General features: G+C 40.1%; 1 protein-coding gene across 2 annotated transcripts in view; it reads left to right on the forward strand.

Moving 5' to 3' along the window:
* Positions 1–14,867, forward strand: part of XRCC5 (X-ray repair cross complementing 5) — a 98,930-nt gene that overhangs the window by 18,973 nt on the left and 65,090 nt on the right. For both annotated transcript variants that reach the window (NM_001257366.1, XM_077956050.1), the window contains 5 exon segments: positions 1,073–1,211; positions 4,405–4,517; positions 6,156–6,218; positions 10,857–10,994; positions 11,864–11,954. In NM_001257366.1, the coding sequence (NP_001244295.1) occupies positions 1,073–1,211; positions 4,405–4,517; positions 6,156–6,218; positions 10,857–10,994; positions 11,864–11,954 (544 nt within the window).

Below are 14,867 nucleotides of genomic sequence, written 5' to 3' on the forward strand. Positions count from 1 at the left end.
AAAAATAGTCAGGCATGGTGATGTGTATCTGTAGTCCCAGCTACTTGGGTTTCTGAGGCATGAGTATCGCTTAATCCCGGGAGGCGAAGGTTGCAGTGAGCCAAGATCACACCAACCTGCACTCCAACCTGAGCGATAGAGCAAGACTCTGTCTCAAAAAATAAAAGTTAAATAAATAGGCCGGGCGTGTTGGCTCATGCCTGTAATCCCAGCACTTTGGGAGGCCGAGGTGGGCGGATCATGAGGTCAGGAGGTCGAGACCATCCTGGCTAACACGGTGAAACCCTGTCTCTACTAAAAATACAAAAAATTACCCAGGCATGGTGGTGGGCACCTGTAGTCCCAGCTACTCCGGTGGCTGAGGCAGGAGAATGGCGTGAACCCAGGAGGTGGAGCTTGCAGTGAGCCGAGATCGTGCCACTGCACTCCAGCCTGGGCGACAGAGCGAGACTCCATCTCAAAAAATAATTTTTTTTTTTTTTTTTTGAGACGGAGTCTCGCTCTGTCGCCCAGGCTGGAGTGCAGTGACCGGATCTCAGCTCAATGCAAGCTCTGCCTTCCGGGTTTACGCCATTCTCCTGCCTCAGCCTCCCGAGTAGCTGGGACTACAGGCGCCCGCCACCTCGCCTGGCTAGTTTTTTGTATTTTTTAGTAGAGACGGGGTTTCACCGTGTTAGCCAGGATGGTCTCGATCTCCTGACCTCGTGATCCGCCTGTCTCGGCCTCCCAAAGTGCTGAGATTACAGGCTTGAGCCACTGCGCCCGGCCTTCAAAAAATAATAATAATAAAATAAATAAAAATATTGGATAGTGTGAGGTTTTGTATAGAAAGTGTGAACGTAAATATTTGTGGATTACCTTTGGGAGAAAATGAAATGTGGAGAAGGTTATCCAGTATATTTTGTTATGAAATAGACTAAAAATTTCATAATAGGCATGAGCAGACAAAATAATGTAGCTAGAGTAATTGTTCTGGATTTTTGTCTGTGCCAAAGGGTGTATTAGGTTTTTCAGCTTCTATCAATCGGAATCCCAACTTTCCTTGTTTTCCCTTTGTGTTTTGGAATGTAAGATTCTACAGGAGAGAGTTAAAAAGACTTGGACAGTTGTGGATGCAAAAACCCTGAAAAAAGAAGATATTCAAAAAGAAACAGTTTATTGCTTAAATGATGATGATGAAACTGAAGTTTTAAAAGAGGATATTATTCAAGGTATGTCAGTAAGAAAGAGTTTTCACTGTTGCCTGAAAGACATTTTCTTTAACATGATACGATGCCAGCTGGAGTTTGTATTATTATTTGTTTAAAGTTACGTCTTTGAGTTATAGAGATACAACAGTTTGAAAGGATAATGAGACCCTAGGTCCTTTAGCTCATTTGTTGGGTCTTAGGCAGGTTGGTTCTCAGGATTACGCTTGGGTGTTCCATCTCTGAGTTTTAAATGTCTTAAGTGATAATACTTGGCTTTATTTTAAAGTTTGAAACTCACTAGCTAGGAGAATGTTTAATATGGCTGAACTAAGGTTTTTTAATTTTATTTTTGACTTTCATGGTGATGATTCTTTTAAGTGCCAACTTCAGGTTTTACATCATACCAGGGGCTGAAAATTATTTGCATTTATTATATTGCTTCATATTAAATAGGATTTTTTAAAAAATTGTACTCCTTTATTATACCCATTTGGATTGAATAGTGTGTCTAGATGGCATCTTTATCCAGAGGACTTAGAAACTAGCTGAGGATATCTGTATGTTCAAGACCTAAAATTATTAAGATACCAGATGATGGTTAAGATAGAAACCAGAGTCCTTAAATAAATATTTTGCCAGGCTATTCACTACCCAGTATAGTTTTGATTTGCAAGTCTTGAAAATAATTCTTTTCCTCTGTGACACTGTATTTCATCTTACCGTGTATGTTTGTGTGTGCTGGAGGGGAGGGGGTTGTTTAAAGGTGGTGGTGATTATGATTCCTTCCTTTCTCCTGATGGATTATGTATAGAATGTAATTAATACCCTACAATTTCTACTAATTATTGAGTTCAGTTCTGTAGCATAGAACATGAATTTTGGAATCAAACCTGGGTTAGAATCATGGTTCCATCATTGGTTAATCATGTGATCCTGGTATAATGACTGGCTCATAGTAGGAAGAATAGCATGATTAAAGGCACAAGACCAGGAAAGTAGGGGGACTTCTCAGAGATACTAAGTAGTCCAGTTGGGTTGGTGTATTGAGCATGTACAGGTTAGTACTTGCGGGTAGCATCTAATGGACAGCCTGCATTTTCTCTTTTAATCATCAACGACCATCTTATAAAGCAGGCATTCTTTGTTATTTCCATTTTATAGATAAGGGAACTGAGGCTGAAAGATACTCATTCACATATTCAAAGCCACAGAGCTCTCAACTAGCAGGACTTGGATCTAGGCCTGTACTGCTTCAGAGTCTGTGTCTGCATACTATTCTGAATTTGGACTGAGTAGTGAAGGGCTTTGGATAATAGGCTAAGAGTTTATGCATAACCTTGAAAACAACGTGGAGCCACTTACGGTTTTGAGGAACCATTGGGGCTATGTTTTAGGAAGATTAATATGACTCAAACTGGTTGTAGGGTGGATTGGAAGGAGAAGGACCTAGCGACGAGGATGAATGCCAGTTCTTTTGGTTGTTAGCAAAGAAGGCATCCCTGGTTATCTTAGGCAAAAAGGAAATTTATTGCTGGGGCAATGGAGAGGGAAGAGTTAAAAACTGCTTGGGTTCAAAGAGGGTAGAAGTGAATCTTTTCTCCTGTACCTTTTTGTGGTTACCAGCTTACTTTCTTTGCCTATCCTCCAATTTTCAGCCCCTAATCAGCTAGCGGTTTTGTGTGTGTGTGTGTGTGTGTGTTTTTCTTGAGCCAAGGTACCAGTATACACATGTGTGCAAAGGAATATGGTTAAATGTTGTAGTCTGTTGTAAGTATACAATGTACAAAAGTTGTAGTTATATGCCCTTTAAGTAAATGAACAAGAAAATATAAAACAGTTTTAGTTAGAATGTTTGTTACAAGTTACACGATTCACACGATTCAAGTAAGAAGATGACTGATGACAGAGATGAGTTAAGACAAACATTTGGTTTAGGTACCAGTCTTAATCATGTGCCATACATTTCCCTGTTAATTTTTGTTGGAATTTTTGGTTTTGTCACTAGCTTTTTAAAAAAGACATAAATGGAAATAAAAATGTGTTTCTTTTTTGAGATGGAGTCTTGCTCTGTCACCCAAGCTGGAGTGCAGTGGTGCGATCTCAGCTCACTGCAACCTCCACCTCCGGGGTTCAAGCGATTCCCCTGCCTAAGCCTCCTGAGTAGCTGGGACCACAGGCGCATGCCACCATGTCTGGCTAATTTTTTTTGGAATTTTAGTAGAGACGGAGTTTCACTGTGTTAGCCAGGATGGTCTCAATCTCCTAACCTTGTGATCCACCTGCCTTGGCCTCCCAAAGTGCTGGGATTACAGGTGTGAGCCACCGTGCCCAGCCTAAAAATGTGTTTCTTTTTAATAAAATAGATGTCATCAACAGACTAATACTAGATCACAGAATCTGTCCCTGGATATGAAAGTTTTATTGTGTCTTGGAGTAAAGATGCATGTGCTTTTCCTTTGCATTTATCCAAGGCCAGAATCCTTGGATTTTGATGCTCCTTCTTCCCACAAAACATATACTGTGTATTGAAAGGGCGTGATTTTCCATAGAATACAGGCTACAGAACAGGGTTGAACTTTCTTTTTCTTTTTTTTCAAGAAGCCAAGAGCCTATATTTATGTAACTATCCTATGCAATTAAAAAGAAAAAAATACAATTAAATCCCAGAAATAAAAGAAATTTAAATATAGAAAAATATACAACTTATCAATTAGATATTTCCAAACAAGAGTTTTAGCTTCTGTCAGGCATTGCATATCTCCAGCATGTGTTTTTGAGAACATTTTGTTCTGAAAATTTCCTGTTGGCATTTTTCTCTGTAGGTCTCTAGGTTTCTGAATAATGTGTTCTTATGTTTACAAGTCATGCTGTACTTCAGTCAACTATAGTTTATCTTTGGAGGATAACTAGTACGTTACGTTTGCCAGATTTTTTCTTTTAGGCTGGGTAATCATTAAGGTAACTAGATTGCAAAATATGCTGCTTTAAAAATGTAATTAGATTTTAATCGTCTCTATATTGTATATGTGGTTTGTGTATCTGCTGCTGCTTTTTCACCATTGATCACAAGGGGCAGTAATCTGATTCCAGGGAATAGAAGATGGAGGCTTGGTCTGGCATGTGCGTGTATTGTTAATGTATGCATAGAGCTAATTTCAGCTTGTAGAAAATGAGGCCCCATATGCTTAACAGATGCTCTTCCCTTTTTCTCCAGGGTTCCGCTATGGAAGTGATATAGTTCCTTTCTCTAAAGTGGATGAGGAACAAATGAAATATAAATCGGAGGGGAAGTGCTTCTCTGTTTTGGGATTTTGTAAATCTTCTCAGGTACAGTTGTGAACAAAATGAATGAGCTTTTTCCTAGCTGTTACTTGAAATGGTGTGCTTTTGATTGGTCATTTTGTTTGTAAGGTATATTTATTTCACTTATTTTATTTTATTTTTTTTTTGAGATGGAGTTTTGCTCTTGTTGCCCAGGCTGGAGTGCAATGGCATGATGTCAGCTCACCACAACCTCCGCCTCCCGGGTTTAAGCGATTTTCCTGCCTCAGCCTCCCAAGTAGCTGGGATTACAGGCGTGTGCCACCACGCCTGGCTAATTTTGTATTTTTAATAGAGATGGGTTTCTTCATGTTGATCAGGCTAGTCTCAAACTCCTGACCTCAGGTGATCCGCCCAACTCAACCTCCCAAAGTGCTGGGATTATAGGCGTGAGCCACTGTGCCCGGCCTTATTTCACTTTTAATCTTTCTGAAATGTAGTCTGGGGGTTAATGTTGCCATGGTATGTATTTTATACATTAGGAAATTGAGGTTCAGAGCCATTAAGTAAATCTATATGAGCATAGTAAACTAAAAATATAGGATGGTTTTTGAATGGGGAATGGAAGTGGAGATGAGGGGTATTTGAATTATATGGGCCTGATCCTCATCCCTTTGAGACTCAGTCTTCTTGAGCTGGTATTATGGTGAAAGTGCTCATAATATCTCAACTCTAGAGGTGAGAGGGCATAACAAATACGTGAGAAACATTGCCCAATACAGCACATGGCATGTTCTTAAAAATAAACCCCAGGCTCCAGATTTCATAGATGAGACAAAGTTCATCTTGATAGATAAGTGCAGGTGGTTATGATTTTCAGAACTCTTCAGTACTCATTTTCTAATCTGATATTAGTAGAGCTGTCTTGACCCCTCTTGATACTGTGCTAGATAAGTTAATTGAATTTAAGCGGGTGGGGGGAGAGACATGCAGTACTCATTTTTGATTTAATTTCTCTTTCAGCCCTTCCCCTCTAATTCTTCATTCAGGCCTCTACTGTTCATCAGTGCCTCGTTGCTACTCTTAGGAGGAAATGCAAACCACTTAGCTTTGTTCTTAGACTTTATCGTCTGATCTTTGCTAATCTCACTAATCTAATTTTTCACCTTTCCCCTCACACAGTGGCACTGTACTACTCCAAGAGCTGTTCTCCAAATGTACCATGCTTTTACAGCACTCCAGACTTTGATTCTTACTGTTTTCTCTGGAACACTTGTGCCCAGACTTTTCTCTTAGTTCCTCTTTGTCCTTTTAAATCTCAACTTAGGTGTCACCATTTGCAGAAACCTTCCCTAATCCCTCATGACCAGGCTTATTGCCCTCCTTATGTGCTCTTACAGCACCGTGTAACCTGGACTGTAATACTGTACTGCAGTTAATTTCATATTTATCTATCGAAGCTCCTCAAGAGCAAGATTATATTCTGTTCACCGTTGTGTTTATAGTACTCAATGTTGGACGTATGCTAGATGCTCAGATATTTGTTGTGTTGAATTGAATTAAAATTCAGGTTTTAAGATGTTATTAGTATCTGGATGTTTTTCAGTAAGAGGATTTTGAATGGAATTTCTTAGCAATGTGTGGCATTATGGTTATACATGTTACTTATTTTGGATCAAAACCAATTCTTTTCCTCTCTTGTAGGTTCAGAGAAGATTCTTCATGGGAAATCAAGTTCTAAAGGTCTTTGCAGCAAGAGATGATGAGGTGAGTTGGCAGCACGTCTTTGAGGTAGTGCTGCAGAATTGAATTGTAAGTCTGTGAAAACGAGTTGTTTGGCGCTTTATAGTTTAAAATGACATGAATTCTTGCAATAGGAGTGGGAAAATCCACTAATCTTTAACTGAAAATGGAGATATGGTAAATGAATTTGTGTTAGCATGGGCACAAGACCCGAGGACATGGAGACCAAGGAAGTATTAAAAACATTTTGAACAACTGCATTTAAGTATGGGAATTTCACAGTCAATTGTTAAGGAGGGTTGGGGTCAGGTTGACATTTTGTGTTGTCATAAGCATCCTGGATGTGCACTTCAGTGACTCACTAGACTGCTTTCGTCATTGAGGAAATGTGTCTTTTCTCTATTCCTCTCTCAGCACTCTTTTCCTGCCTCCCCAAGATACTTTGTTTTTAGGCTGGTTTTGCTCTCGCTAACAGCCCATGACTGCTGCATTCTGCACTCATATCTGCTCTTTCTGTAAATATTTTCTATTTGATCTCCAAGTTAGAACTAACTTTGTTGGAGATGTTGATTTTAACTGGAAGTGTGCAGTCTACTATCTGTTTAAGGCAGCTTAAGCAGGTTTCCAAGATCCTGAAGTATTTACATTTGCAATTAATAAACTGGATGTAGAAGAATATTTTTTGTATGAGGTGGGGGTAGGGTGGTGGTATAACTAGTATAGTTCTCTTTTTCTCCTCACTTCTGGAAGGTAGCTGGTTGCTGATGTAGTGAATGACTATGCCATTATTATCTCAGAACAGTTAAGGGAAGAAAATGTTTGGCTTCTACGCTGTTCTGAATGAATTATTAGAGCAGAATATTAGCATATATAAATCTTCAAGTTTGAGAATCCTAGTTCATGGATTTCTCTTGAGTCAAATCCTGTTGGGAATCATGGAAGTCTGGTATATACTGTCAAACCACAACTTAGCTGAAGTTTTATTTTGTTTTGTTTTTTTAAGAGACAAGGTCTCACTATGTTTCCCAGGCTGGCCTGGAACTCCTGGGCTCAAGCAATTCTCCTGCCTCTGTTTCCCAGATAGCTGGGACTATAGGTGTGCGCCACCATTCCTGGCTTCTGCTGAAGTTTTAACTTCCACTTACTGTCTCATTACACAAAGAACATTCTGATCACTTCATGAGACCTGCTAGGTATGCAGTGAGGAATCACAAAGCTGTGTTGAGACACACATGTTGGGTAATTATGTAGACTTGCTAGCTAAGGGCAGCCTTGTGGATTGCATAATTCGAATCTGGCCTTATACAAACACTAATTTCTGTATATCATAGGATCACTTTGAGGTAACTCAAGAAAAAAAAATTTACCTCCTAATGGCAAAGGGATACTGTCTAGTGTCAGTTTTTGATGTAGTCAAAAAATGAGAATATCTAATTGGAGCTTATGAGATAAGCAAGGGAGTAAGGAAACAATGTCATATGAGGACTTCCAGTTAAAAAAAAAAATTGCCTGGAGGAGACTTGTGTAGGTAGGCAAGTGTAGGAGGGATGACAGACATAATAGCACTCTTCATGCATTTGGAGAATTATCCTGTAGAATAGAAATTAAACTCTGCTTCATATTAGAGGGGTGAACTGGAAACAGCAGGTAATGGTTTTTGTTGAAGATGAAGAATTATTTTGTCAACAAGAATCACTGTCCTCACTGGATTGTTTTCTTGTAAGATGGTCAGATCCCCATTTCTATAAGTTTACAAGAAAGGTCTTTATCACCCCCAGTCAGATGTACGTGTGGGTTGTTAAACTAGATCAATACTGTTGTTTTTTAGCTCAAATATTCTGATTCTTTGGATAATTCCCTCTTATAGTTTTCTCTGGTCATTAGCATATAATTTTTTGTGTTGAGAATCTATACTTTTATGTGCCGATTTGCACTGTGTGTAGAAAACAAGGGGGGAAAAGAAAGGAAGGAAATGGAGCTTTAGTTGAGTTATACACAGGTGTAGTACTGTCTTACCATGTAGCAGTCATTCACAGCCCCATCCTTCCTTTTTTTTTTTCTGATACGGAGTTTGGCTCTTTATAGTCCAGGCTGGAGTGTAGTGGTGCGATCACGGCTCACTGTAACCTCTGCCTCCCGAGTTCAAGTGATTCTCCTGTCTCAGCCTCCCAAGTAGGTGGGATTATAGATGCCCGCCACCACGCCCGGCTACTTTTTGTATTTTTAGTAGAGACGGGGTTTCACCATGTTGGCCAAGCTGGTCTTGAACTCCTGACCTCGGGCGATGCGCCCCCCACCTCGGCCTCCCATTGCAGGCGTGAGCCACCATGCCTGGCCCCTTCCTTCTTTTAAACATCCTAATTGGTGTTATCAAAGACATATAAATAAAAAAACTTCAAACAAATTGAAAGTAATCTCTTCCTCAGATTCTCATTGTGTTTAGCCCTTTCTTATGGGACTTAACTATTAGAACATACATGTTCCGTATTTGCTACATCCCTACATAGCTCATTTCTGCTAGTAAAGAATGTATTAGTTAAGTGAGGTCAGGGACTCATCTTTGTTTTTTCACAGGGCTCAAGACAGTGCCTGGCAAAGAACAGGCACTGAGTAAAACAGCCTTTGAACTGAACTGAAAAAGTAATGATTCTGTTATGAAATTTGTACAGGATTCTAATGGCCAGGTCTTGGGGTCATAGGTTTTTTGTTCGTTTGTTTTGTTTTTACAACAGCATGGCTGAGAGGTCATAGTTTTTTAACTTTGATAAGGTTAACCATGATAGTGAGAAAAGTACATAGTGTTTGGGGAGTTCTACAGAGAGAGAGAGAGAGCTGACTAAGGTAAATCTGGAATGGAGAAGGTAACAATTTACTAAGCCTTCAGAAAAGGTTAGAAGCTGGAGAGCCAGAGATTAGTAAGGGGGCATTCTAGCTAGCAGGAAATGGTATGAGCAAAGGCCAAGTATGAGACCTGCCTCCAATCATTGATAGCTCAGTAAGGCCAGAATAGAGGAACCACTGGAAGGGAGTGACATGATGAGCTCTGTAAACAGAGCAGGCTGTGAGGGAAGAGATGGATTTGAGAGACAGTGTAGAGGTAGAATTGGTAGAGTTTCGTGAACACTTAAAAGGTGAGGGATGAGGCCCAGTACTTTGAGAGGCCGAGGTGGGTGGATCACTTAAGGTCAGGAGTTCGAGATCAGTCTGGGCAACATGGCAAAACGTCATCTCTACTAAAAATACAAAGAGTTAGCTGGGCATGGTGGCGCATACCTGTAATTCCAGCTACTCAGGAAACTGAGGCACAAAAATTGCTTGAACACGGGACACAGAAGCTGCAGTGAGCCGAGATAGTGCCACTGCACTCCAGCCTGGGGGACAGAGTGAGACTCTGTCTCAAAAAAAAAAGTGAAAGATGAGAATGGTGTGGTGGCATTATCAAAGACTGGGGTTTCCAGTTTGGTTGATTGGGCAATGATGTTAATGGAAATAGGGAATCCAGGAGGAGATTGTAGGGGAAAGATAGTAAGTTTAGGTTTTAGTCTTGTCGTGGTGAATGTGAACCGTTCATACTGAACAGTTTGAGATAACTGAGGATGCCGTTTGAAATATCCACCGGCTAGTAGGCAATCTAAGTCTAGATCTTAGGAGAATTTTAAAAATGAATGTACAGGCCTGGCACGGTGGCTCATGCCTGTAATCCCAACACTTTGGGAGGCCAAGACAGGCAGATCACCTGAGGTCAGGAGTTCGAGACCAGCCTGACCAAAATGGAGAAACCCCGTCTCTACAGAAAATAAAAAATTAGCCAGGTGTGGTGGCGGGTACCTGTAATCCCAGCTACTTGGGAGGCTGAGGCAGGAAAATCGCTTGAACCTGGGAGGCAGAGGTTGCGGTGAGCCAAGATCGCACCATTGCACTCTAGCCTGGGCAGCAAGAGCGAAACTCTGTCTCAGAAAAAAAAAAAGAATGTACAGATTTTTGATTCATCAACTCATGGGACTGGATGAAATAATCCCCAAGTAGAGTTTTAGAGTGAGAGGAGGAGAGAAAGGCCTAAAGTAGAATTTACAAATTGGGGAAAAGAGAACAATCGGGAGAATGTTGTTTCTGAAGCCAAGGAAGGAGAAAGTATAGAAACAGCAGAATAGTGAGATGCTACTGTCAAACAAAAAAATCAGGAACCAAGGAGTTGGCAATTAGGAGGTGATGGGTGACTTCAGAGGGTAATTTTAGTAAGGAAGTGGGGGCAGTAGCTGGACTAGACTGAAGAATAGTTATGCACTAAGCAGTGGAAACAGCATGCCTATTATTTTATGAAATTTAGAGGTAAAGACAGGAAAGATACTGATAGCAATTTATGGAGTGGGAGAGACAAAAGATTTTGTTTAGGAGGGCTGAGATGAGTTTATTTTTAGGGTAAAGATAAATTTAGAGAAGGAAGGTTGGAGCAGTAAGACAGGATTTAGTTAATGAGGTTAGTCCCAGAATAGCTGCTGTAAATGTAATCAAAAGCAAATGTGTGCAGTTCGTCCTTAAAGTAAGGGGGCACCTAAAAAATACAAAATGGAAAGAAAGTGATAACAGTCGTAAAGTATTTAGTTCTGTTGTGAAAACTCTCACATGTTGAATATGTGTTAATACATCCATCTTTCTTACCAGGCAGCAGCAGTTGCACTTTCCTCCCTGATTCATGCTTTGGAGGATTTAGACATGGTGGCCATAGTTCGATATGCTTATGACAAAAGAGCTAATCCTCAAGTTGGTGTGGCTTTTCCTCATATCAAGCATAACTATGAGGTAAAACCCAAAGTCTTAATTTTTTTTTTTTCTTCAGTTCGTTTAGTCTAAGCGGTGTTTCTCGGCTGCTAATGTTCATGGTAATTACTTGGGGGTCTTGTTAAAATGCAGATCCTGATTCTGTAGTTCTGGGGCAGGGCACCGATTCTCCATTTCTCTCAAAAAATGCTGATACTGTTTTGTGAACCATACTTTCAGTTGGAGGAAGAAGTATACATTATAAAAATGATATAAGAATCTTTTAATTATAAAGTATTACAAGAATCTCTTTACTAAGTATTATGAAAATCTTTTTAGATTAAAAGAATCTAATCATAAAGGTTCACTATGGCCTTTTCTTGGTTCTCATCCTTCTTGACTTATTGGAACCAAATAGAAAGAGAAATTACCTCCATTTTTACAAATGAGAACTATGAATACAGGTTGAGGATGTGATTTTGTTGTGATCCTTGTGATACAGTTTATTTAGGGCTCTCTTGTGTAAAATACAGTTCTAAATTCCTTACCGTTTCCTCTGTCTCAGAGAATTTACTGTGGCAGAACTGGAAAGAGAAGGCACATGTCTTGACATCCAGGTCAACCTTCTGCACCCCAGTCTTCTCATTTGTTGTATTGGTCATGCAATTTATAGCAATCCTTTAGTAGCCTGTCTTTTATGCATTTCTCTTATATTTAATATTCTTTATACTGTTTGCAGTTGTGAACAGCCAATAGCAGAAATCAAAACACTTCAATTTTCATGTGCCGGAATTGGGCTGTCTGATGTTTAAAATCTTTCTGTTATGCTACTTTCACAGAATTTGGGATTAGTTTTATATTTTTTCATTACTTTGATCATTTCTGCATTTACCCCTTTTCTTTCTCATTAGTGTTTAGTGTATGTGCAGCTGCCTTTCATGGAAGACTTGCGGCAATACATGTTTTCATCCTTGAAAAACAGTAAGAAATATGCTCCCACTGGTGAGTTTGTTTTCGTTTAGATCACTCATTTACTCTACACACACTGTTCTTGGGAAATCACCTGTCTGCTAGTTATTGGTTGGGGCCAGGTATTTACAGGGTTCAATTAGTTGGATTTCCAATCATACACTTACACACAGTAATGATGAAGGTGGTTTACTTGGTGTTTTTCCACTAGTAGGGATAGGTTTGCCCTAAACTCATCCAACACTGTCCAGTTTTTGCCTTGGAGCATGTACCCAGGGGAAAACTTGATGGTAATGGATGTCCATCTCTAGTTGTGAGCAGAGTTTGCCCCTGCTGAAGTGAATCTGAGTAGTATCAAACCTGTGATTTCAGTGTTCTATGTAAAGTCTGATGTAGCTTTGAAATGAAAAGTGACAGTGCTGAAGATTAACTTTTCTCTTTGCCCCGTTTTTGTAGTTTGCACCAACAGTCCAAGTCTCGTTGTTACTTATTTCTGGCTTTTAGGAGTTACTTCAGGCTTGGTATGAAAGGCCCTTATTGAGCATCCGGCTGCAAATGTCAGGGTCCTATACAGAATGATTCTTACAGCCACAGGTCCAGTCTTTCAGAGAGTCTATCATTTAAAACAATTGTAATAAAATATAATAGGGGGCAGAAGTAGAAAACATACCAAAGAGAACAACAAATGATGCGTAGATGTTTTAGTTTATAAATTTAAATATACTGTCTCTATCAGTGCAGGATTAGGGAATTGGGAGGTGGGTTTCGGAACTCAATTCTTTCTGTTATTTTGGCTAGACCCTGTGGAAGTAGTGTGCTATCAACAGGCCAAGAATCAGTTGGTTCTCTAGGGCCTGTATCTTTACCTTCCTTCTACAAATGAGTCTGTCTCCATCATGGTGGAGGCAGGCATGGACCTGATTGTATGGAAGTTGCCACTGTGTTACAGTATTACTCTGTCTCTACTTCTTGATAATTCCAAAACTTAAATGAGTAGAATATTTAATTTAATTACTTATTTGATACAGGGTCTCACTCTGTCACCTGGGTGGAGGGCAGTGGCATGATCATAGCTCAAACTCCCTGTGTATTAGTTTGTTTTCACTCTGCTGATAAAGACATACTGGGAAGAAAAAGAGGCTGGGGAGGCCTCAGAATCTTGGCGGGAGGCAAAAGGCACTTCTTACATGGTGGCAGCAAAAGAAAATGAAGAAGCAAAAGTAGAAACCCCTGATAAACCCATCAGATCTGAAGTGAATAAATCTAGAGACTTATTCACTATCATCAGAATAGCACGAGAAAGACAGCCCCTCTGATTTGTTTACCTCCCTCGGGTCTTTCCCACAACATGTGGGAATTCTGGGAGATACAATTCAAGTTGAGATTTGGGTGGGGACACAGCCAGTTCTGGCTCAAGCAATCCTCCCGCCTCGGCCTCTCAAGTAATTGGGACTACAGGTACGCGCCACTATGGCTGGCTAATTTTTAAAATTGTTTGTACAGAGGGAATCTCACTATGTTGTCAAGACTGGTCTTAAACTCCTGGGCTCAAACAGTCCTCACATCTCAGCCTCCCAAAGTGTTGGAATTATGGGCATGAGCCATCACTTCCAGCCCAGAATATTTTTAAAAACCCACTTTGTTAATAGTTTATTTTGTTGACATAAATCACTCAGTATCTAAAACATTAAATGCCTTCTGTTATCTATTTTCTGTGAGTTAACATTTGTTTACATTTTCTCCATTGGAAAAATGGACCATTAAAGTTATTTCGTGTATTTCCCAGTAGATGTCTATGTAGGGATGCAATGCCAGGATGATCGGGCCTCCTACTACCTTGTAGTAGTAGATAAAAAATCACTGAATGTTCACATGTACAAGCACTGCCTCCTACCTGTTGCTGGGAGGGCCTTGAATTAGCAAGTTCAAGATGGTGTTGGCTGTGCCATTGCCTGAAACCTCCCCTGAAAAGTCCATAAACAGGTAGAAAAGAAATATCTCATGATAAATATGTGTATGGTCTTTTATTTTGTTGTAGCTGTACGAAAGAGATATTTGAAAAGTGCAGAATAGAAGTATAATGTACTTTTTAGAGACTGCTTACTGTCTTCCACCTTTTGCCTGGTGACTGTGGATGTTCCAAAAATAGTGCCTCAGGTTCAGCAGCTGAACTGCTGTATAAATCAGCAAAATGAAAGTTACACACGGTAGTTTAGGCAGAAGTTATCTTTGGGAGCATTGCCTTTCATCCATATTGCTTTGGGCTGTGCCATTTTTGTTGACTGAGTAGATTTTTATTGAGGAGCACTTATTTTCTATTAGTATTAGGAGAGACCTAAGGAAAGAGGATGTCATATTTCTGCTCTCATGGAACTTGAGAGTTTGAATGGAGTAGAATAAGACATGTACTCAGGTGTGATTAGTTTCATGGAGGCATTGAGAGAGAAGAGCTTATTGTGCCTTGGTAGATTGTGAAGGAATCAGCTCACCCTGATCCAGTGGTGTCTTCCTATTAAGGTACTGTACTCTGATAAAAGTTATATTAGTCCTTAAAATGCTTATGCTTCATTACCAGAGAGATTTTTTCTTTTTAATGTTTTTCTTCTTTAGCTAATTACTAGTTTTTAAAATATTAGCTCAATGAATACTAAATATTTTGTTCCAATCTCCATATAGGGATTGGTTTTTTTTTTTTTTTTTTTTTGAGACGGAGTCTCGCTCTGCCGCCCAGGCTGGAGTGCAGTGGCCGGATCTCAGCTCACTGCAAGCTCCGCCTCCCGGGTTCGGGCCATTCTCCTGCCTCAGCCTCCCGAGTAGCTGGGACTACAGGTGCCCGCCACCTCGCCCGGCTAGTTTTTTTTGTATTTTTTAGTAGAGACGGGGTTTCACCGGGTTAGCCAGGATGGTCTCGATCTCCTGACCTTGTGATCCGCCCGTCTCGGCCTC

Source organism: Macaca mulatta, chromosome 12, assembly GCF_049350105.2.
Source record: "Macaca mulatta isolate MMU2019108-1 chromosome 12, T2T-MMU8v2.0, whole genome shotgun sequence".
Taxonomy (NCBI): Eukaryota; Metazoa; Chordata; class Mammalia; order Primates; family Cercopithecidae; genus Macaca; species Macaca mulatta.